We start from the raw sequence: 25,690 nt of genomic DNA on the forward strand, positions 1-25,690 counted from the left end.
TTTTTCTTTCGGAAAATTTTCCGGAAACGAAACCCTGAGTAATCGGAAGTGATTATTTGTGAACCAGAAGCTTGATGTCACCAAGGCCTGGGCGGATCGGCTTCGGAATGCTAGAGGAGTGTCTGTCGTTAAACCAGTGAGATCTGGACGTAGAATCTGTAAAGTGAGGCCCCCTGCAATAGGAAGAGTAAGAATCTGAGCGGTAAGTTCCAGAACGGACTTGTGTAACTAAGAAGGGATTTTGGAAAGGGACGGCGGTACGAGTTGAAGTTTGGGTGTTGAGCCGCTTTGGATTTAGGGAGAGGTTGCCTGTTGTTCCAGAAAGGCTTGTACCGCCTTTAAGGCCATCCATACATTCTGAAAGCATATACTATGCTATTTTAATTTCATTACAAAGAAATACAAATTAAGTTATGAATTTTTTTTGTCGCTTGTCAAACATCTGAAGAGAAGCTCCTCTATGATGTATTTAATGAACAGTGGGTGGTGGTGTTGGTGTTGGTGTTGTTAGAAGCTCAGTCGTGTCCAACTCTGCGATCCCATGGACTGTAACCCGCCAGGCTTCTCTGTCCATGGAATTCTCCAGGAAAGAATACTGCCATTCCCTTCTCTGGGATTTAGTGAACAAAATAGTGTCAATGATGTCTCGTGAGGACTTAATTAGTTTAACTGCTTTTAAATTCCTGGTGTCCATCAGTGATACAAAAGCCCCTATATTAACTACAGTACTATTTCTGAGCTAAATTTAAGGACACACATCTGATAATTTAGATTCTACTGGTGATAATTTAGAGTATACAGTGAAATTACCCCTAATTTTTTTAAGATATTTGGTAGCCATAACTATATTACCTTGTGAAAAGGGGCTTTAAGGGACACTTCCAAATGCAAGTTTACTAAATGCAGAAGCAAGTAAAATATCATAATATTAAAATTACAGGGACTTGGTGAATGTATTTATGTGATACTGTTTTAATTCTTTCATTTTATACATTTTTAGATTTTTCAGTAGAAGTCTTGGGGTACATTTTCATTGGTGAAAAACAATGACTACTCTTGAAAGCTTAGAAACCAAAGGTAAGTATTCTTCTTTTGGTGATAATTGTTTTTAAAACATGAAATTTATGATGATAAGATGAAGGAATGTTTCAGCCAGCGAACCAAACCCCAAAGAGCCCTTGGGAATCATCTGTGCTTCGTATCTCATGTTTGTTTTTTAATACAGTGTTTACACTTCAGCACTTCAGATATATGATTGAATATTGACATTGTTCGGTAGTATTTACTAGATGGCTACTGCTGTTAAACAGTAGTGAGAGCAAATTTTTACAGCTATGTTCTCTGTCCACTAGAAGATCAAGATTTAAGTAAATAAGAGCATACCTTTGTAAAGATTTAGGTAGATAGACAAACAACTGGCAGATATAGAATACCTTTTTCTTATTGCATTGGTTAGGGATACCAATGTGATAGAAAGTATCACAAACTGGTGACTTAAACAACAGAAGTTTATTGTCTCACAATTTTGGAGTCTAGTAGTCCAAGATCCAGGCTTCCTTGGTAGCTCAGCTGGTAAAGAAGTACCTGTAGTGCAGGAGACCCCGGTTTGATTCCTGGGTTGGGAAGATCCCCTGGAGAAAGGATAGGCTACCCATTCCAATATTCTCATGCTTCCCTGGTGGCTCAGATGGTGAAGAAGCTGCCCACAATGCAGAAGACCTGGGTTCAATCCCTGGGTTGGGAAGATCCCCTGGAGTAGGGTATGGCAACCCACTCCAGTATTCTGGCCTGGAGAATCCCCATGGACAGAGGAACCTGGTGGGCTACAGTCCATGGGGTAGCAGAGACTCGGAAACGACTGAGCAGCTAAGCACAGCACAGCACATCCAAGATCACGGGCTTCTCTAGTGGCTCAGTGGTAGAGAATCTGCTTACCAATGCAGGAGACTCGGGTTTGATCCCTGGGTTGAGAAGATTCCCTTAGAGTAGGAAAAGGCAACCGACACATATTCTTTCTTGGAGAATCCCATGGACAGAGGAGCTTGGTGGGCTACAATCCACAGGGTCACCGAAGAGTTGGACATGATTTAGTGACTAAGCATCAACAACAGCAAAGTCCAAGATCAGTGTGTTGGCAGAGCCATGCTACCTCTGCAGGCAGTGGAGAAGGATCTATTCCAGGCCTCTCTCCTAGTTTCTGGTGGCTTGCTGGGAATTTCTTGTATTCCGTGTCTTGTAGACACATCACCATGATCTCTGCATTTTTGTTCATGTGGCATTTTCCCTTTGTGTGTGTGTGTCTGTGTCCAAATTTATCCTTTTTTTACAAGGACATCAATCATATTGGATTAGAAATGCACACTACTCCAGTATGATCTCATCTTAATTACATCTGCAAAGACTCTATTTCCAAATAAGGTCACATTCTGAGGTATGGGACAACATTATGAATATTTGGGGTGGGACAGAATTCAACTCAGAATACTTGTTAACTACATTTGTTACTTTTTAGTCCTGCTTTGCTTGTCCTTTGTAGAGCATTTCATGCTATTGCTCATTACCACTTTTTGAAATTCTTTCTATGATTTCCATGAGTTCATCTTATTTTCCATCTACTCTGTGGCCCTTCACTGTCCCAACACAGTAGCAACATGTGGCTATTTGAATTTAAATTAATATTTTCTTAAAAATTAAAAAAATTGTAGGTTTTCGGGTTTTTTTCAGGTTTTCAGTCACACTGGCCATATTTAAGTGCTCAGTAGTCACTTGTGATTGGTGGCTGTTGTATTAGAAAGCGCAGATATAGAACATTTTCATCATTGTAGAAAGTCTTGTTGGACACCACTGCTCTAGCTATAGTTTTTTCTGTTTTTTTTTTATTTGGCTGTGTTAGGTCTTCATTGCTTTGCATCCGCTTTCTCTAGTTGCAGCAAGCCAGGGCTACTCTTTGTTGCAGTGCAGGGGCTTCTCATTACCGTGGCCTCTCTTGTAGAGCACAGGTTCTAGGCGCGCAGGCTTCGGTCGGTGTGGTGCTCAGGCTCCCTAGTTGCCACCTGTGGATTCTAGGTGTGCTGGCTCTAGGGCACAGCCTCAGTAGTTGTGATGCATAGGCTTACTTGTTCTGGGATGTGTGGAATCTTCCCAGACCTGGGATCCAACCCATGACCCCTGCTTTGACAGGCAGATTCTTACTTGCCACTGTGCCACCTGGTACGGCCTTTAGTTTCTTTTTAATCCTCCTCTTCTTCTGGTTTACCTTTCACTGCTTTAAGACTTACGACTTCCAAATCTATCTATAGCTTAGATCTCTTTTCTTGTGATTCAGACCTATACAGCCTACTGTCTACTATCTTCACTTAGACATGGATAAGTCTTAGCATGTCCCAAAGTGAGTACCTCTTGTTTCAGCTATTCTTGGGTGGAGTGAGTTATGGAGAAACTATTTTCTTTTTTGGTTGGGGGGGGTGTGGTGGGGAGGGCCGGGCTGGGTGGAGTGAGATGAGAAACTATTCTCTAGAAGTCAGTTTTGCAGCAAGCAGATCTCCAACAGCAAACTCTTTAAAGGGGGTTTAAATGTGTTTAGGAAGTGAAGATCATGCTAAATGTTTAATTCAATTCAATTCAGCTGTGTGCAATAGCATTTCAGAGTCACCAGAGGCTTTTTACAGTATTAGAATAAGCAAATTAGAGACTGAAATGAAAGTAATAAGCTGGGGATTAATGGGAAAAATAGCAGTTAAATCATAACTAATATGAAAGCAGTTAGCGTGATTCTTGGCAAAAAGAAAAGTTACATACAACATTATCATTAGTAATTAAAAGTCATTGCAAGGCCTCTGTGAAATTAAATTATTATTTGTTACTTGTTTGTAATGAGGATTAGAGTTATAAAGCACTTTCACATGCATTGTTTCACTTGATCTTAATTTTACAGTGAAGTAGATAATTCAACTATTAGTCCTAATCCTATGTAATATCATGATAACTGTTGTTAGTGAAGAAGAGTTACTTGCTTGTATCGCGTGGCCTGAGAAAGGATGAACTTACGGTTGACATTTGTTGGTTGTTTGCATTTCCTATAACTGCCTCAGAAGAGAAGCAGGATTGGCTTAAGGAGACAGAACTTCCTCTCAGTGGACATTTGAGCAGTAGCCATCATGAGAGGGATGTGTCCTTGCTGCTAGGGCTGTTTTTGAAAGGGAAACATGCAGTAAATAGGGACAATTAGGAAATTAGAATTCAAATCCAAAGAGCAAAAGTTGGAGAGCAAAGTTGAAATTAAAAGTAAAGGAATTAAAGTCAGACAGTTTAGTCTGACTTTCAGATAGGAAGGTCTGAGATGTTCAGATACTTTTAATTCCATAAATAGTGTAACGTTTTTAAGTCTAGGTCTGTACAATAATATTAGGTGAAAAAGGACTCCATGGGTAGATAAATTTGGGGAATGCTGGATTAAAGGAGAGATTATACTATAGGACCCCTCAGAGCCTTTAATATATTAATGTACATTGTGCAACTCCAAAGAGATATAGTATGCAGCATTGCCCACAGTTATTTGACCAGGGAAATCTTTATTTGTGGGGCCTTTGACAAAAGGAATGTTTGGATTCCATGTCAGTGTGGGCCTAACTCTTAAATTCACTGCCTATAGTATATTTTTCTAATTAAATGGTAACCAAACTTTATTAGGTGATATTGGTGACATTTAAAAGAATATTACTTTAAAATCACCAAGTGATGATACCTAATAACTGTTTTATAGCTGAACTGCATATGATCTGAAAAGTTTGTCAGATTATAAATGAGTAATTACTGATTTTGTGTAGTGGGAAAATATTCAGAAATTTTAAATAATTATTGGATGTTGAAATGAAATCTTCTAGGTGATGTGTGAGTGTTAACACTGATGAACTTCAAAACACGTATTCCCCTTTTCTGCACCAAGTACCTTTAAAGTAAGCTGGTGATACAGACATTAGGAGGCAGTCCCTTCCCTAAGGATTTCTCAGCAATTTCATCTACAGGAGAAAAATACTCTTTTGTTTGCATTATTCTGAAAGCACTGTAGGATATAGGGGTTGTGGGGGTCGCGGGGGTGAAGGTGTGTGCAAGTTAAATGGTTTGCCCAAGGCCATATAATAAGTGGCAGTAGAGACTTAAGTTTTTGACTCAGAGTCCAGTGTTCTTTCCCCTGTACGATCCTGCTAACTTTGAGTATCATAGATTTACAGTTTTATGAAAAAAGGAGAAACATCTTTTTAACAACAAACTATAAAATGATGTTCTTTTGTTGCCAAAAACTTGGCCTCTGTTCACCAGTGCCGAATAGAAACGTGAAGACAGAGCTTTGGAGGAGGAGCAAAGAGTAGCTTTGTTATTGGGTTGGCCAAGAGGTTTATTCGGGTTTTCCTATAAGATGTTACAAAACATCTTATAGGCTCCCAAAAGGAGCCTTTTGGGCAACCCAGTACTTTGCCAGGCAAAGAGGGCCACAGCAGGCTAATGCTGTCTAGACTGTCCCTTTCCTGAGGGATGGCAAGGGGTCTTACAGTTTCAGAGTGGAAAATAGGGTTGTAGATAAGGATCAGGGCTGATATTGTCTTACATGCTTCTTTCCTCATGGAGACATTAATTAAGATCATTAGCACTGGCATCAGGTGGTTCTAGAACTGATTCCAATGGTCCTCAAGGTTATCGTTGTATGACCTCCTTTCTAGAATGAAGAATGCTCACAAAGGACAGGAGCATTTTCTTGACATCAGGTGCTTTCTAGACATCATGTGTTTGGTACAGCTTTAGCGAGAGGGCAGTCATTCTCGGGGTGCAATTAGGCAAGAAAGAGAGAGGACAAAACATCTGTAGGAGACAGGTTGAATGGGCAGAAAGAATAAGGGCTATAACATAATAATGTGGGTGTCTCAACTAGTTTCTGCTACAGCAAATTTGCCTCAGTATTTTAGAGCAAGGGTTGGCACATTAGGGATCTTAGGCCTTCTGAGAATATTTGCAATCAGTTTGATAATAGGGAACACTAACTTTGAATCCTACTTAAGCCTAGTGTTTATCCCAAATAAAAGGGCTTCCCAGGTGCCTGCCAGTGCAGGAAATGGCAGAGTTGAGGGTTCGATCTCTAGGTTGGGGAGATCCCCTGGAGTAGGGCATGGCACACTCCAGTATTCTTGCCTGGAAAATACCATGGGCAGAGGAGCCTGATGGCTATAGTCCATGGAGCCGCAAAGAGTTGGACATGACTGAGCATGCATGCAAACACATATCCCAAATAAAAAGAACTGTTCTTTTCATTATTAGACCTATATTACCAAAAAACACACTTTTATTGTTATCATAATTTGAATTTCATCCTTAAAATTTTGTTTTTTCTCTTCATGTATAAATGCCTATATAATATCCTTAATTTTGCCTCATGGTCCACAAACCCTAAAATATTTATTATCTGGCCTTCTATGGAAAAAGTTTACCAACCCCTATTGTAGAATATTTGTTCTTTCCCTGCATGTTACCAATTTGGGAGAAAGGTGGAAAGAATGAGCCATAAACCTTAGATATGTTTTCATTCTTTGATAAGTGATCACAAGTAGAAATTAATATTGATGTTGGTTCCCTTCAAACAATGGAAAGGGGTTGATATTTTACTCAAACATTGCTCATAATTACAGAGCTTGTCCTCCCACCAGACCAAAGGTAATTCCTCTTGAATATTCCCTGGGTTGGGCCTAGTGCATATGTAATAAAGGCTTCTGTGTGTGTCACAGGAAAAACAGAATTATGAAAGTAAGTTACCAGGTGAGAAAACACAAAGCCTTGGCTCCCCAGCCTGTCTCCTTGCCTGTGCACATTAGCTAGAAGTATAGACGTTACAAAGAGGGAGCTGCCATGTGATACACCGTTCAGCTTTGGTTCTCACAAATGCTTGAGTAAGTGTAACAGTTTAAATAAAGTGTAAACTGAGTTTGAACAAAGTTGATTAAATTACTTCATTGGAGTTTTATAACATATTTTGTTTGAAAAGAGATTTCTGTTAAGTACCCATTAATGTTTCTTTGCCTTTTAAATTTGGCATTAACCATTTTATGGTTTGTTCTTGAATCTTCATTACCTAAAATTCCAACTCAACAATGTTATGACTTGCTTAGAAATCATATTTAATCTTATTTCTTCAGGTTCAGAGGGCCTGAATGGTATAGCTCTAGTGTCTTTTTGTGGTCTTTTAAATTATTACTCTGTAGTTAATTTGTGGTTCTACATTATTTCTTAAATGCCAGAATGTCCGAGTGACAAGATTAACTTTGCACTAGGTACAGTTAGACAAACTTAAAACCAGATTTTGAGAGCATGGGAATAGGCCTTTATTTTTAAAACAGTTCATTTTTGGGAATTGTCCTCCATGCTAATATGCATGAATTAACTACAAAACCCTTTCGCTTTCTGAAGTATTCCTTTTTTCAACTCTTTGAAAGCAGAATCAGTCCTAAAGCCCAAGTGTCTTTGTTAACACTTAATACAGAAATGACAAATACTTTCAGTTCAGTTCAGTTCAGTTGCTCAGTCATGTCCAACTCTTTGCGACCCCATGAATTGCAGCACGCCAGGGCTCCCTGTCCATCACCAACTCCCGGAGTTCACTCAAATTCATGTCCGTCAAGTGAGTGATGCCATCCAGCCATCTCATCCTCTGTCGTCCCCTTCTCCTCCTGCCCCCAATCCCTCCTAGCGTCAGAGTCTTTAACAGTGAGTCAACTTTTCGCATGAGGTGGCCAAAGTACTGGAGTTTCAGCTTTAGCATCATTCCTTCCAAAGAAATCCCAGGACTGATCTCCTTTAGAATGGACTGGTTGGATCTTCTTGCAGTCCAAGGGACCCTCAAGAGTCTTCTCCAACACCACAGTTCAAAAGCATCAATTCTTCAGCACTCAGCTTTCTTCATAGTCCAACTCTCACATCCGTACACAACTACTGGAAAAACCATAGCCTTGACTAGATGGACCTTTGTTGGCAAAGTAATGTCTCTGCTTTTGAATATGCTATCTAGTTTGGTCATAACTTTCCTTCTAAGGAGTAAGTGTCTTTTAATTTCATGGCTGCAATCACCATCTGCAATGATTTTGGAGCCCAAGAAAATAAAGTCTGACACTGTTTCCACTGTTTCCCCATCTATTTCCCATGAAGTGAGGGGACCAGATGTCATGATCTTCATTTTCTGACTGTTGAGCTTTAAGCCAGCTTTTTCACTTTCCTCTTTAAGAGGCTTTTTAGTTCCTCTTCACTTTCTGCCATAAGGGTGGTGTCATCCACATAGCTGAGGTTATTGATATTTCTCCCAGCAATCTTAATTCCAGCTGTGCTTCCTCCAGCCCAGCGTTTCTTATGATGTACTCTGCATAGGAGTTAAATAAGCAGGGCGACAATATACAGCCTTGACGTACTTCTTTTCCTATTTGGAACCAGTCTGTTGTTCCATGTCCAGTTCTAACTGTTGCTTCCTCACCTGCATATAGGTTTCTCAAGAGGCAGGTCACGTGGTCTGGTATTCCCATCTCTTTGAGAATTTTCCACAGTTTATTGTGATCCACACAGTCAAAGGCTTTGGCATAGTCAATAAAACAGAAATAGATGTTTTTCTGGCACTCCCTTGCTTTTTCGATGATCTAGCGGATGTTGGCAGTTTGATCTCTGGTTCCTCTGCCTTTTCTAAAACCAGCTTGAACATCAGGAAGTTCATGGTTCACATATTGCTGAAGCCTGGCTTGGAGAATTTTGAGCATTACTTTACTAGCATGTGAGATGAGTGACAAATACTTTATTCTACTATAAAATATTTTATTAACTAGAACACCTTAATTATAGCTCAGATGTCATTCTACCTCTTGTCTAATGAGCATAACTTGGGATTCCCTGTCCATTACATACTTAAGAAAAACTCTACAAAAATATGTTAAATGAAAAAATAGTTCTGGAGTATGGTGATATAACTTTGTAGAACTTTAGTGTAAGAGAATAAAAGGCAGAATTATGTTTTATCATATTAATTAAGCTTTTTGTCCCCTTAAGGATTAACTCTGAAGTTTATCATTATCACCACTATTACATGTGCTCATCCTTTTCCCCTTGTTACCCTGCATTAATTGTTCCTCAGAGAGTCTTAGGTACAAGGCATTTTACCAAGAGTATGAAGGTAAACACAAGGCACATAGTCCCGCCCCTCATGGAACTTATATCCCAGTGGAAGGCAAAAACAGTATATTTCTAATTACACTGAACAAAATGTCAGTTAACCGTTTTGATAAATGGTAAAAAGAAAGGCATGGTCTTTGCTGTAGAAGCATATAATCTTGGAAGACTAGAGAAAAGCTTCCCTTCAGAAAGTTTGAACTGAGAGTTGAAAGGTGAGTAGGGAGGAGGAAGTTAGGAAGAATATTCCAATAAGAAATGTTTGCAGAGGAAGAGGAAGGCATCTGCTCCTATTGAGACACTAACAGAAAACAAATAAGGCTGGAACTTAGGATCTGAGGGAGTGAACCGCATAAAGTTGAGACCCAGGAGATGAGCAGGGAACTAGATCACCGAGGGCCCGTTAGGCCATGGTGAGGATCTTGGTCTTCTGAGAGTGATGGGAAATCATTCAAGGGTCCAATGCAGATAAGATCTACATTTTTTTTAAGCTTGCTATAACTGTTATATAAATTCTGTGGGCTTTTGCAACCTAACAGGGCTGTTAAAAGAGGCAATAAGTTTAGGCTGATAAGGTGCAATAGTTTTGGTTTGTGGGAAGACCCAAAAATCTGCCTGCAATGCAGGAGACCCAGGTTCAGTCCCTGGGTCGGGAAGATCCTCTGGAGAAGGAAATGGCTACTCACTTCAGTATCCTTGCCTAGAGAATTGCATGGACAGAGGAGCCTAGTGAGGTACAGTCCATGGAGTCGCAGAGTTGGACACGACCAAGGGACTAATGCACTTTCCCAGACCAATTATCGTCTTAGCTCTGGATTCATATTTGGATTGAAATCCTAGTTTGACACTGATGATTTGGACAAGCTATTTAACCTTTCATTGCCTCTGTTTCTGTCTGCAAAATGGGTACTATTATGCAAAGTCATGAGACTTGTAAAACCAAATGATACTGATGCATCTGAAGGACTTAGCAGAACTGACTCCTTGGCACATAGTAAAGTAAATAAAAGCTAATTGTCATTACCATTCCTAGGTTTTGGCCTCCATTTTCTCAAATGTATTCCGAACTTGTAAAATGGCAGGAATCTCACTTGTTGCTCACAGGAATGTTAGTGAATTTACTAATTCAGGAATTCCATGTCAGTTAGGTGTCATTCTATCTATCTCTTCGAGGTTTGCAACATTTCCCATCCTCGAAGATCCTCAATTCTTTCTAAACTCTAAACCACTTATTTTCTTGAATCAATTAGTGAAAGTAGCCTTTTCTTGAGGACAGGTGACTCAGTGAAACTTCTTACACTGCTTAATTAGAAATAAGGTAAAATAGAAAAGAAACAATTTGTTCTTTGACTGGAGCAATGGTAGTATAGTAGTGAGTGTAGTTGCCTTCCAAATGCTGTCTGAACTAAGGATGACTAGTCAGGTTTGGCTTATATGAGGGGAGATAATTTATTTCAGTTGAGCAAATTAGTAGACATGTGCATCATTGTATTAAGTGTTTCAGAGGAAGGGGGATAGGAGCTATCATTTATTTGCATTTACTTCTGTGCAAGACAGTTTCTACACTTGAAGGGGCAGTGTGTACAGTAGTCAAGGCCCTAATCTTTGGGACCAGGCTACCTAGAATTAAATTCTGCCCCATCTTTTCCAAGTGAAAAGACCCTGATGCTGGGAAGGATTGAAGGCAAAAGGAAAAGAGGGCAGCAGAGGATGAGATGGTTAGATAGCATCACTGACTCAATGGACATGTGTTTGAGCAAACTCCAGGAGATAGTGAAGGACAGGGAAGCCTGGCTTGCTGCAGTCGATGGGGTCACAAAATATCAGATATGACTGAGCAACTGAATAACGACAATATTCTCTACTTACTAGCCTGGTGGTGTGACTGTGGGCAAGTTCCTGGACCTCTTTGTGCCTCATTTTCTTATCTGTAAAGGAGAGCTAATTACACCTACCTCAAAGGGTAATTTTAAGAATAAATTACTTATATGTAAAGTATTTAGAATAGTGTTTAGCATGTGCTAAGTCTTTATAAACATTGGTTATTTGTTACTTACCATTCTTTCATTGAAGACACAAGTAACCCTAGATGTACTGTTAAATCCATTTCATGGAGGCTAAAACTGAAGCTCAGATAATTTGCAGGGTTTTGTACAGGATTATACAGGAAGCAGTGGTGGAAATAGGACTAAGAACCAGATCTGGCTAATCCCAGAGTCGATGGCATTTCTATAATGTCCTGCTCCTTCCATTTGTTTAGGGCATGGTGCCTAGCCACAGAGTGTTTATCAGACTTATTGGGAAAGTGACATTTAGCATATAATAAAACCCATAAATGATAATTATGGATCATGATTAAGATTCACATTAAGTGTTGAGATAGTAAGTAGCATAGGCATTTAGAGTGTAAGCTAAAAGTTGGAAAATTTTAATGCAGAGTAGAGTTTAAGCTGGCTTTTTAAAGGGATAAGTTAGAATCACAGTAAGTGGTAGAAGAAGCCATCTAAGAGAATAAGAAATAGCAGAAACAGAGGCCTGATTAGAGGCCTAGGAGAGAAAGTAGTCCAGTTGGATAGTCTGTGAAGCATTCTTTGCTAAGAGTTCACAAACAGGTGAGTCTGTTCTGAGATAGACACTTTCAAATAGGTATATACATAGCCTACATTTATTTTTATATTTAACTAAGATTATTGAGTGTCCACAATGTGCCAGGCATTTGATCTTACTACAGTCTTTCTTACCACAACCTTGTAGCATATTTATTACATATTTGTTACTATCTCCACTTTTCAGATTAGGAACTTGCGATTCATAGAGAGTTACATTATTTACCTAGGAGTATACTAGGAAGTAGGACTTCCCTGGTGGCTCAGACGGTAAAACATCTGCCTACAATGCGGGAGACCTACAATGTGGGGTTCAATCCCTGGGTCGGGAAGATCTCCTGGAGAAGAAAATGGCAACCCACTCCAATATTCTCGCCTGGAAAATCCCATGGACAGAGGAGCCTAGCAGGCTACAGTCCATGGGGTCGCAAAGAGTCGGACATGACTGAGCGACTTCACTTTCACTTTTATACTAGGAAGTGGGCTTCCCCGCTGGCTCAGCAGTAAGGAATCTGCCTGCAATGCAGGAGACACAGGAAACATGGGTTTGATCCCTGGGTCAGGAAGATCCCCTGGAAGAGGACATGGCAACCCACTCCAGTATTCTCGCTTGGAGAATCCCATGGACAGAGGAGTGTGGCAGGCTATAGTCCATGGGGTCGCAAAGAGTTGGACACGACTGAAGCAGCTGAACACAGCACAGCACAGCATACTAGGAAGTAGAAGTGGGAACCAATACCTTGATTCCAAATCTCTTGCAGTTTCTACCAAGAGAGGAACCATTTACTTAAGAAAGGTTTGAACCTATAAGACTTCGTTCATCCTTTGTTGACACAGGATTATTTTGAAATTTAATTTTTATTCGAAATTTTTTTTTTCAATGCCAGGAATTCTGAATGTAGGGTAAAGTATATCTTGGCATTTCCTGGCATTTCTTTTCAGCAAATAGCTTATGTTTTGTTTTCCATCCTACAGTCATCCTTACTCCATCCCCAATCCGAGGAGCGGGAGATGGAATGGAAACTGAGGAGCCATCTAAATCTATTGAAGTTACTCCTGGAATCCAACCTATAACACATCACATCCTTCAGAGTCCACGAAAGAAAGCAGTCCCATCAGAGAGCCCAGGAGTTCTTCAGCTAGGGAAGATTCTTGCTGAAAAAGCCGTGGAAGTCGAAGCTGTAAGAATATTAGTTCCCAAAGCTGCTATAACCCATAATATCCCCTACAAAAATGCAAAGGTTAAGTCTCTGGGACATCAGAAAGGAGAACTCCTTGGCCAGCCAGAGGGAGTCACAGAACCCAGAAAGGAACTGTCCGAGGTAAAGAATACATTGGAAAAGCTCAAGAACTCTGAAAGGAGATTGCTACAGGACAAAGAAGGCCTTTCAAATCAGCTCAGAGTACAGTCAGAGGTAAGAACAGCCTTCATAGCTTTAATGACACTGGCTCTTTACACCTGGGCCTTCTAAGCCTGCATGCTAGAATGAACATAGAGAATGTTATAAATATAGAATAAAATATATTTTCTCTTGGAATGTTCATTATAACTTGTCATTACTCCAAAAGGCTTCCTCTTAAATTTCCCATTCTCTTAGTGCCCCTACTAGAATTAGTTTATACTGGGAACTTATATTCTAAACATGGTTGAAGATGACATGTAAGGTGCTTTGGACAATGTGAGGTACTTTGGACATTGTACAAGACCACCTATAAGTTATTAAGGAGGTTATTACAGTTAAGAACTCACAGGCCAGCGATTAACCAAATCAACTAGTTAGTAATCCTTGCTTTAAGAATCCATAAATTCCAAGTATTTTTTCTATGTATAGATAATTCTTAGAATAAAGAAAATTGTGGAGTAAGCACTGGTATCTTCATTGTAAATTGTAAATTGGCAATGACCTATATTGCTTGATTTACTTTTGTTGTTGCTGTTCAGTCACTAAGCTGTGTCCAGTTCTTTGCAACCCCACGAACTGCAACACGCCAGGCCTCCCTATTCATCACCATCTCCTAGAGCTTAACTCATGTCCATTGAGTCGGTGATGCCATCCAACCATCTCTTCCTCTGTTGCCCCCTTCTCCTCCTGCCGTCAATCTTTCCCAGCATCAGGGTGTTTTCCAATGAGTTGGCTCTTCACATCAGGTGACTAACAGAGAAACAAAGTGAGGAGCGGTAAGGGAATATTTGCTAAAATGTAAAGTTTAAAGGCTATTAAAAAAAAGTCGATAGTCTTTAATCTTTACATCTTAGTAAATATTGCCTTACCACTGCCCACTTTGTTTCTGTTAGGTTATACATCTTTCTACTAGAGGTTAGTCTCTATAAGTGACACCATGGTTACTCTTACCCAAATATGTTTCTAATGTATTTAATAATATATTTTAAATAACTAATTTGAAATTTAAAAACTAGTACATATTTATTTGTAAACATCTTAGAAAATACAGAAAAAACAATGAAAATAGTATCACCTATAAATACCATCCAGCTATACATGCATAATTATACATATTGAGTTCATTTTTGCCTTGTAATTTACTTTTAGTTATTAATATTTTCCTATGTCTCAAGATATTCTATTAAAATATCATTATTAATAGCAACAGTTTTTCAATGACTATACCACATACCAATACCTTTTATTGGACATTTGTTTTAATTTTGTTTAATTTTTGATAACAATGTGAAGAACATGATTATAGACATCTTGAATTGCTTTCTTTGCTTAAATTCTTAAAAATCCTAGGGCACAAAGAAACCAATTTTTATTTTATTTTTCTTTTTTAACAAGGAATGCCAAGCCTTTTTTTCTTTTACAATACTGTATTGGTTTTGCCATACATTGACATGAATCCAATTTTTAAATATTGAAAAAGATTTATAAAACACTGTCATACTTTTTAGCAAAATTTATTGGTTCAGTTTTTTAACTTTTTGCCTTTTTAAGTGTTGACAAGAGGCAGTTTGTAATTTTTATGATAATGATTTGTACTCTTAAGAGGCTCAAATTATAACCACATGGACTATAGACTAATAGAGATATAGACATGGTATGTATATATTATGAAACTTAACTATTTGATATCACTTTTTGATATGTACTTGTAGTAATGGAGGTCCAAATTACATATGAAGCACAGTTTCTTTCCTGTTCATTTTGCTACACTGAACTCACTGGCATTATTTTGAACTTGTATTGGTCATGATTTCTTCCAGGTCAATCGTGAGTTAAAAAAGCTGCTGGTGGCTTCTGTTGGGGATGACCTTCAGTATCACTTTGAACGTGTAGCCCGTGAGAAAAATCAGCTTATTTTAGAAAATGAAGCCCTGGGTCGAAACATTGCTCAGCTTTCTGAACAGTTAGAACGGATGTCGATACAGTGTGATGTGTGGCGAAGTAAATTCCTCGCAAGCAGGTATTTTCTATTTTATTTCCTAGTTTTTGCTCTGCCAGATTTGTTGACCCTCCTAATGCCAAAAAAAAACAAATGGATTTTAGTGTGAAAATTTCTGACTGAGATTGTCAGATTACCTCATACATTATTTAAGAGGTGGACTCTCCCTCCTCTGGATGGTTATACAGTAAATAGTAATTCATTTCCTACTTTTCCCTCTGTCAGATTTGTTGACCCTTCTAATGCAAAAAAAAAAAACTGGATTGTAGTGTGAAAATTTCTGAGATCGTCAAATTAACTCATACATGATTTAAGAGATGGACTTGCCCTCCTCTGGATGATCATACAGTCTCCCTACATGGAAAAGTGCTAGCATAAAGCTACTCCCTCATCCCAGAATTCTGAGTTACTCTTCTGTAGTGGAAATCACTCTGACTACAATGTTTAAGATCAAAACAAAACTAAACTCGGACAGCTAATAAATATTTAAATTTTTAAAAGATTTTTCCCCACATTCTCTTTAAAAACTCACATATCATTGCCACTCCATAATGTCTTATTTTGTCTCTCAGACTCTATTCTCATTGCTCATTTAAGTACATCATAATAGAGTTTCCCAACCTTTTTCTCTCCATGCACAAAAAGAAAGCGATAATAATCTGCATGGCCTACTGGAAGAGGCTACCTCTCCAGTAGAAGTGAGAACTTTAGGCCCTTATAACCCCCAGGCCCATGAACACAACTGGTAGTTGGGAAGGTCTCTCATATGTTACGATTTTCTATTCATCCCCTCCTTCCAACTTGGAGTTACTGGAGAACAGAATCTGGGTGTTATCCATCTGTGTATTTTCAGCGTTTAGCTCAGTGCTTCACATATAATAACATTGATTTAAATTTAATCATCTGGAGGTTTCTCACAAACACTAAAGGTTTCCAGTCTGTACCTTAAGAACCACTGATTGTAATGAATATATTTTTAGAAAGTTATTTCTTCATGTCTTAATATTGGTGATACTTTATAATAATTGATTACTCTTAAAATCCTTAATTTGTTTTCTAATTGTACTAATAAAGGATGTATTTGGAGAAATGAATTTACTGTTTACTGGCTTAGAATGAATAAGTTCATTTTTACTGAACAGCTTAAGAAGCAAATCATGCATGCATTTTACAGATTACTATAATATGTAACTTATTAAACATTCTGATCAATGTTAATAGTAATACTTTGAGGGCAATAATAGTGACACCAAACTTTATTGATATTTTAGTTGATTTAATCTTTTAACATCAGAACTGTTTTCATTTTAGGGAATTCAGTGGTTTACTCTGGTCTGAGACTTTAATTTTAGTTGTAAGATTTTTCAACTGAATAAAAATACTTTAAAATTTTGCTTCAGTTCTATCACTAGAGAATTGTTAAATACATTTTGCTACATCCAATCAGAAAACATGAAGCTGTTTTTTTTTTTTTAACCAAAAAGGAAACAAAATGGCTCTATATATGCTAATATGAAAAAAATCATCAAGGTAAATTATTAGGTGAAAAAGTGAACTACAGAAAAGTTTGTATCAGATAATTCCTTTTTGTAAATAAAATTAATATATTTATTTTTATACATACTTTTATGCTGATATACATATAAGTTACATTTTCCTAGAAAAATATATTGGTTGCTTTATTGATTACTGATTATAAAAGGAGGGGCCAGGCTGCTGGACGAGAAGACTTTGTTTTCCTTTTATATAAACCTTTCTATATTTAATGTTTTTCTAATGTCAAAAGGTTAATGAGTGGTAGAAAAATAACTCTTGTTTTTCTCTAAAATTTTCTCTATTTGAGAACAATTAATGTTATTTGTCTTCCAAAACTTGATTAATCTAGAGTAAGACTGAAGTACATTCCAAAGTCACTGTACAGGAAAGTTAAAACACTGTTTTCTATGTCATTTTGTAAACAGATATTTTAATTGTTATGCTTTTTATGCTATGTTATGCATTTTAAATATTATGCTTTTGAACTGTGGTGTTGGAGAAGACTCTTGAGAGTCCCTTGGATTGCAAGGAGATCCAATCAGTCCATCCTAAAGGAGATCAGTCCTGGGTGTTCATTGGAAGAACTGGTGTTGAAGCTGAAATTCCAATACTTTGGCCACCTCATGCGAAGAGTTGACTCATTTGAAAAGACCCTGATGCTGGGAAAGATTGAGGGCAGGAGGAGAAGGGGACGACAGAGGATGAGATGGTTGGATGGCATCACCGACTCAATGGACATGGGTTTGGGTGGAGTCTGGGAGTTGGTGATGGACAGGCAGGCCTGGCATGCTGCGGTTCATGGGGTCGCAAAGAGTCAAACATGACTGAGCGACTGAACTGACTGAACTGAAGTGAAGGTTTAAAAACTGAGAGGTAATTTGACAGTGGTAAATCTTTTTGTAAGTTTTTAAAAATGACAATCACAGAGGTAGTATATTAACTTTTTAACACTGTCTGAGAATTTATATGTAAGATTTTTATCTTTTCCAGGGTTATGGCAGATGAGTTAACCAACTCCAGAGCAGTTCTGCAGCGTCAGAACCGTGATGCACAGAGCGCTATACAAGATCTCCTGAGTGAACGGGAACAGTTTCGTCAGGAAATGATAGCTACGCAGAAGTATGGCCCTTGTTTACATTCTGAGCCCTTCTACTTTCTCCTGCAATTTTTGTTATTGTTACAGTTCTTTCGTATCTCTACATTTATTAATTCACTCAGCATGTACTTTGAGTAGCATTTTAAAACAGCTGCCCAGGGAAAGGAGGAAGAATGAAAAAAACAGAAGACATGCTTCTTATATTCATAATGGGGGAGAGATTAGTTATATCTATAGTGGAAGAAATTTTTGCATTTAAAAGTAGTTTTTGGTTACAGTTATAGCAGTTTTGTAGTTTTTGGTAGAAGCCAAAAAGTGAACTGGTCTTTACTTTGGAGGGAGATCTTTTTGAGAACTATTCTACAGTATAAGAGCTTAATTTTATGTCCATATGAACCAGAACTGTCAAAACTGAGAGTCTTCTGTAAAAACACTTTATGCTTTTATATAATTGATTTCTTACAAATTAAATAAGTAAAATTCAAGAGAAAATTATAGAGGACATTAGAAGAATGAAAACACAAATATATCAAAATATCAGATTTTGTGGGAGGCAACTAAAGCAGTGTTTAGAGGGAATTAATAAAGCTATAGCTTTAAATGCTTATTGTAGGAAAGGAAAAAAAGGTCTCATCAATAAGCTAACCTTCCTTTTTTTTTCCTTTTATTTATTTATTTATTTATTTATTTTTATTTTACTTTACAATACTGTATTGGTTTTGCCATACATCAACATGAATCTGCCACGGGTGTACACGTGTTCCTTTTTAAGAAACAGAGCAAATTAAGCAGAAGAAAAGAAAGGATGAGAGCAGAAATAAATGAAATAGAAAACCAAACACTGGTTGTTTGAAAGGATAAATTTACAAAACCTCCAGGCAGTACAATCAGGGGAAAAAGAAAAACAAAAGATACACAGCATGAGAAGGAAAGGGGTACACTAGAGAGTCTATAGTCACACGATAATAGGAGATGTTAAGAACAACTCTTTTCATGTAAGTTCAACAGCTTACATGGACAGTCTACTTAAAAGACTCAGACTACTAGAATCCTCAAGAACAGATAACCTGAATAACCCTGACCTATTAAAGCAATTTGCTTTGTAGTTAAAAACCTTCTAATAAAGGAAACTGCAGGCCTACGTGGATCAACTGGTAAATACTAACAAACATCTAAGGAAGAAATAAAACCCAATTTATACAAACTTTACTATAAAATAAAAGAACAGTTTCTAGCTTATTTTATGAGGCCAGCATCATCTTGATATCGAAACTATACAGAGGTATTACAAGAAAACTGCAGTCCAATATCTCATCTATAATGAATATAGATGCAAAATTCCTTAATAGAATTTGTGATTCAGATCCAACAATATATAAAAAGCTTTAAATCATTATGGCCATGGAGGTTTTACCCCAAGAATTATAGATTGGTTTATCATTTAAAAATCGATCAATGAAATACAAAAAAATTATCATATATATACATACATATATGCACACAGATAACATATATATACACATACACACATGCATACACATACATATATATACACCTACTATATAAGCATCTCAATAAATGCACAAATTAAATAAGTAGTTCTATAATACTGCTGCTGCTGCTGCTGCTAAGTCACTTCAGTTGTGTCCTACTCTGTGTGACCCCATAGACGGCAGCCCACCAGGCTCCCCGTCCCTGGGATTCTCCAGGCAAGAACAGTGGAGTGGGTTGCCATTTCCTTCTCCAATGCATGAAAGTGAAAAGTGAAAGTGAAGCCGCTCAGTTGTGTCCAACTCTTAGCAACCCCATGGACTGCAACCTACCAGGCTCCTACGTCCATGGGATTTTCCAGGCAAGAGTACTACCTGAGTATATTTTACCTGTACTAAAATAAGAGAATCAAAAAGGTACTGTTTGTTGATTTCCAGATAACCATAAAATTAGTTTAAGTGCTTTTTGTAATCTGACTTATTTTACCAGACTTCCTGGTTTATTGAACTCTTCAGAGAAAGAGGAGAAAGAAACTATATGATTTCAGAAACATGTTTCTCAGCATTCTTGATTTTTATATTTTATCCTCTTACTAATGTTCAGTGCTGTGTGTTGCTGCAGGTTGCTGGAGGAGCTCTTGGTCTCTTTGCAGTGGGGAAGGGAGCAAACTTACTACCCTAGCGGGCAACCTCACAGCACGGCAGAACTGGCATTAACAAATCACAAGTTGGCAAAAGCAGTAAATTCTCATCTTCTGGGAAATGTTGGCACTAATGGTCAAAAAAAGGTTCCATCAACAGTTGAATTCTGCAGTACTCCAGCAGAAAAAATGGCTGAAACGGTAAAATATTTCTTTCATGATCTGTATAACCTCTAAGACTGTCCTCTTCAGTTCAGTTCAGTTGCTCAGTCATGTCCGACTCTTTGGGACCCCATGAATCGCAGCACATCAGGCCTCCCTGTCCATCACCATCTCCCGGAGTTCACTCAGACTCACGTCCATCGAGTCTGTGATGCCATCCAGCCATCTCATCCTGGGTCATCCCCTTCTCCTCCTGCCCCCAATCTCTCCCAGCATCAGAGTCTTTTCCAATGACTGTCCTCTTACATGTTATAATGAAAAGTGCTTGGCACTGGGAGTTAGGAAATATGGAATCAAAACTTGATCCTCGTGCTAATGAGCTAGGAATCTTGGAGAAAATTATTTCCTCCTCTGAGCTTAATTTTCTCAAACTCTATTACTATACTCTGAGGAGAAAAAAGTGTAATTGTTTTTAAAGATGACCATTCCTATCTTAGTTCAGCTGCTTGCCCTCTTGGTTTTTATACCCATCCAACTTGTACCTCAGATTCAGTAGATGACTTTGGTTCCTCATTCACAGAACAAAAAGAGGGTAGAGGCAGAAAACTCCCTCCAGGTCCCAGCTTGGTCTCTCAAAGCCTAGCTCTGTGGCCTCCAACCTTACATATATTTCTGTTACTTGAAAAGTGTCTCTTTGGCTCTCCAAAGCATAGCATATTCCCCCAGGCTCATCAGGCCTCTCACTAACAGGTACTTCTTCTGTTGACTCTTACCTTTTGACTTAAGAACATGTCCAAGTGTCTTCCATCTAAAAAGAAAACTGTTCCATCTATCTTAAGTTCTCTACATATGGTCTTATTACCTTCCCTTCACAACCAAGAATCTGGAACAAGCAGTTCATATTTATTTCTACTTACATACCTCCCCTCCTCAACTCCTGCCATTGCTTATCTCACTAGACTTCCGGCTCCACTGTCCTCAAAAAGGACTCGCATAAAGGCCATGAATATTTAAGTACTTTGTCACATTTTACTTGAACTCCCTCAGTTTCTGAAGCTATCATACTCTCCCAATTCTTAGCTACTGCTGTGACTGTTCGTTCTCAGTATTTGGTGGGGGGAAGGGGAATCCTCTTCTTGTGCCCAGTCTTGAGCCTTTCCTCACGTAGTTGACTTTCTGTATCATCTCGGGACTGTCGTTAGCTAATCCCCATAGCTTTATGCTTGTGACTTCTTCAGCTGAGACTTTTTTCCCTAGAATAAGACGCATACCCAGCTGGACATCTCCATCAGCTCGTCCCATAGACAGCTAAAAATAGAACAACCTCTTGCTTTTGTATTTGTATTTCCATTCTAGGGGAAGAAAAAAAGTAAAAGAAAAATAACCTGTTTCTTCTGTATTTCCTAGCTTAGCGAACTGTACCTACTACATTGGATGGTTTGAAGATTCCATAAAATAATACATATAAAGCCTATAGCCATTTCCAATATAGGTACAGTAATTTCTCAATAAATAGTAGCTATCATTTTTATTATATCCTTCATCCCCTAAACCTGTTGCCTTTATGAATCCTGTCAGTTTCTTCTAATTTATTCCCTCTGCCAAGTTTAGACACCTGATTGCCAGGCTAGATTGTACAGTAGCCTCCTAACCAGTATCCCTCCCTTGCTTTTTTACTTACCTCCAGCCATCCTCTGCTGCCAGAGTGTTCTTTCAAAAATGTCAGTCCCATCATCTTGGTACCCGTGTTCAGAGGACTCCTAGTCTCCCTCATTACTCAATCTGAATTATTTCATATTGTATAGAAGGCCTTTCATTAATCATCATTCCAGCTCCCCTTCCCTTGGATCACTTCCCAGCTGTGCCCACCCCCTGCACTTCACATCCCAGCTGTGTTAACCACTTTCATTCCACAGACAAGCCACTGTATCTCATGCCTCTGTACATACTTCACTCTGCCTAGACAGCCTCCCAACAATCTCTCTTCTTGCCCAACCACTACACTGCCTTTAAGAATCAGCCTTCCCTGATTCCTTCAGGCAAACCTAGATTTTCCTTCCTCTAGGCTTCCAGTTCATCTTGTACATAAATCTAGTATAGCTCTTTATCATGGTACATTGTAGTTTGATTCTCTGCCTCCCAAACTGTAAGCTCTTCAAAGATGGGCACTATGTTTCCTCAAGTCTGGCACAATCCTTTATACATAGTAGGTGTTCAGCTATTTACCGAATGAATCAGTCCCTGAAACTAAACAGTATCCAAAATTGTTTCTCCTTTTCTATTCTTTTTGTTGGGAAATTGTGTTGCTGCCCACTCAGTTGCTGCCAGCAGCCTCTGGTGTAATTAACTACTTCTGATATCTTGAAACATTCGCTTCCCTTGGCTGATGTAACCTTTCACCCTCCAGACTTTTCTCTTTTCTCTGACCATTCTATTTCACCATACAATGGTGGGTAGCCTCAGGGCTTGGTTTTGGTTTCCATCCTCTTCTTCCAGTCCTTTATCCACCACATTGTCTCACGGAACAAAACTGACAGTCCTCCTTCCTCAGTGTCTCTTAGACCTTTCAGCCACATTGCTTCAAGATCAACCTTTCTTAGCTGAATTATTGCATTAAACTCCCTTTCTCTCTTATTCCCATTGTCTGCTTTGGTTCCCACCCCTTCTCTCATCTACCAGCTGTGTACAGAGTGATCGCTCTGAAAGGCACCCAGCTTAAAATCTTTATCACTTTCAGGCTAAAATCTGGAAACCTTTTATCCTATTGGTATCTCAGTCTCCTTGAACTGTATTCATTTGGCATTTTGTTTCTCTCTAAAGATACGTAATATAATTACAAATACAGAGAACAGGGTTACCTTTCTTATTTCCCCTTCTCAATTTATAAGCAGCTTTAAGATAAGCCCTTTATCTCTGTCCTTTAGCATCTAACCAAGCTCCATAAAAACAGAAGAATATCAAAAACTAAATTGAAGAAGCAATAATCCTGTAGAAAAACAGAGGTATTGAAATGGAATGGTAGCTCTTAAATGATGCCGGGACATTTTTTAATTAGTTGTGGCTCCTTGGGTACATTGGTAACTTAGAAGGAAAAAATCCTGTTGGACAATATGAGAGCTAGGGAAACAGACATCTTGAGCCATTTCTGAAAGTTGTTTTGATAAGCCTTACATAGAAGAGAAAGGTCCTTTCCACACTGCTTTTCCCAGTTCCTTTCTAATTCCACTGCCAATGTCCTTTGCACAGTAACTCATATTCATCATATGATGATGGTTGTCATTGTTTAGTTGCTAAGTTATGTCCAACTCTTTTGCAAACCTATGGACTGTAGCCCCCAAGGCTCCTCTGTCCATGACATTTCCCAGGCAAGAATACTGGAATAGGTTGCCATTTCCTTCTTTAGAGGATCTTCCTGACCCAGGGATCAAACCTACATCTCCTGCATTGTAGGCAGGTTCTTTACTACTAGGCCACCAGGGAAGCCCCATGAAGATGGTTAGGAGAATATGAAATGAGAAACAGGAGTTATGAGCCAGCCATGTTATCCTTGCCCTTAACCAGAGAATTTTTTTCAAACCAAGATTTCCTCTAGTTGTGGGTCTCAGAAAATGAAATGGAATAGAAAATTCAGAGCAGAAGAATTGAAAGTGTATGATGTCCATGAATCCAAGAAACAAAAACATGATTTTTAGCATAAAATATTGCATGTAAATTAGAAAAAAAAGAAAAACCATTGATTTGACAAATAAATGATCAAAAACTTTGAAATACATTTCAATAGAAGAATAAAGGTAGAATTCCAGTTTCAAACAGTTCAATGAAGGCCTGAAGGAGAAAGATAATAAGTATATTTTGATTAAGGATAAAAATGAGTATCACTTATGGTAAAATTGATATAACTATCAATTTATTTTCTTCTATGTTTTCATATATTTTCATCAATATTCATGAGAACATTTCTTTATTTTTAAAAATAGGTAACCTAGGTAATATAACAACTAGACATCATTGTTAAGTTTAGAGCTTTTTGAGAAAAAGCATAAGTTCTTGAGTCAAATTCATCATTCAGATCTTACTTTTTATGGTAGTTACATATTAATGAAATAGAACGTATGAGTAGTTACATATTAGTAAGCCAAGGACTTTTGTAGTCCCTGCTGTGTATATGACATTACCTCTTATTTTCCTTAGGTTCTACGCATTTTGGATCCAGTTACATGTACAGAAAGCTCACCTGATAATCCATTTTCTGAGTCTTCACCAACCACCTTACTTGCTACAAAGAAAAATATTGGACGATTTCATCCCTATACAAGATATGAAAATATAACTTTCAATTGCTGCAATCACTGCCAGGGAGAACTTATTGCCCTTTAACAATCAATATGGTGGAGGCACACTACAGCCACTTGCTTTTTACCTAAGAGTCATTATTATTTAGGAGCTGGGGATCTTTGGATGCTAGAAGTATTATCACTTCCTATTTTAATAATATATATCCCCAAAGATGTTTCATGTACTGGACTCCAGATTACCCTTTCTTAATAAATACCTCAGGGTAAAGAAAAAAAATGAAACTCTGTCAATATATATGTAGACAATACTGTCCAGGCATGTTAGGATGGTTTTCCTAAAGGACTAGATTCTATACCTTTCTTTCTTTCAGGCCCTAATTTATTATTTATCTTGCTATATATTTTACATAAACAGATTTAATTTCTGAACTCTAAAACAAGGATTGGCAGACTATAGCCTTGGGTCATATGCAGCCATACCCATTCATTTACTGTTGTCTATGGTTATGCTATAACAGCAGAATTGAGTAGATACAACAGGGTTTATATAACTAGCAAAGCCTAAAATATTTATTATCTGACTCTTTACAGGAAAAGTTTTCTGACCCTCACTCTAACACAAATTAGCTGCAAGGGTTGGGGAGGGAATGGGGTAAGGAGTCCTTTCTCTTTTTGGTGATTTTGGAGCAGAGTACAAAAGAGTCTTATGGAAATAACAGGTGGAGGAACTATGTAAAAATAAATGCTAAATGTTAAAACAAATTTAAATATTTTACAGCCACATTAACAAATGCTTGAGCAAAGTCATTGTTCTTATTTTGGTTTTATGCAGGGGATTCTGTATTTTAAATGGATATAACTGATCTACAGAAGAAACTTAACTGTTGAGCTCAGTTTGGCAATTGCAGCACAATAAGAATATCCAATTTGATACTTATGAAATATAGCAGAGAAAGTATGATCTTTGGAGAACATCGCTCAAGCTCAAAAATGCAGTTCATCAATTGATTATTATTATTATGTAACGTGTTATTATTTATTTATGATGGGCCATCATAAAACACCTTTTTAGAGGCCTGTAAAAATGTCCACAAAAATGTTTATAACAAATTACCCTAATTGGTTTCTTTACCTATCAGTAAAGAAATCCTCAAAAGACAACTCTGATCAAGTAACAGTATATTTTAATGTCAACTTGATGGTTTTTTTTTTTTTTGGTCTGATTCATCTGAGTTGTACTTTCAAATGGGTGGCAATAAATTTCTTTACCTGC

The 25,690-nt window shown here is 38.0% G+C and overlaps 1 protein-coding gene across 1 annotated transcript; it reads left to right on the forward strand.

The window, feature by feature from the left end:
- The first annotated feature begins 39 nt into the window (after nucleotides 1-39).
- On the forward strand, nucleotides 40-25,690 carry BLZF1 (basic leucine zipper nuclear factor 1). The gene is made up of 7 exons (XM_052653894.1): nucleotides 40-202; nucleotides 1,001-1,077; nucleotides 12,771-13,210; nucleotides 15,019-15,218; nucleotides 17,724-17,852; nucleotides 19,942-20,161; nucleotides 24,314-25,690. Exons 2-7 carry the CDS (start codon nucleotides 1,047-1,049, stop codon nucleotides 24,497-24,499), a joined length of 1,206 nt encoding a protein of 401 aa, XP_052509854.1. The 5' UTR covers nucleotides 40-202; nucleotides 1,001-1,046; the 3' UTR covers nucleotides 24,500-25,690.

This window comes from Budorcas taxicolor, chromosome 16 (assembly GCF_023091745.1).
Source record: "Budorcas taxicolor isolate Tak-1 chromosome 16, Takin1.1, whole genome shotgun sequence".
In the NCBI taxonomy this organism is placed as follows: Eukaryota; Metazoa; Chordata; class Mammalia; order Artiodactyla; family Bovidae; genus Budorcas; species Budorcas taxicolor.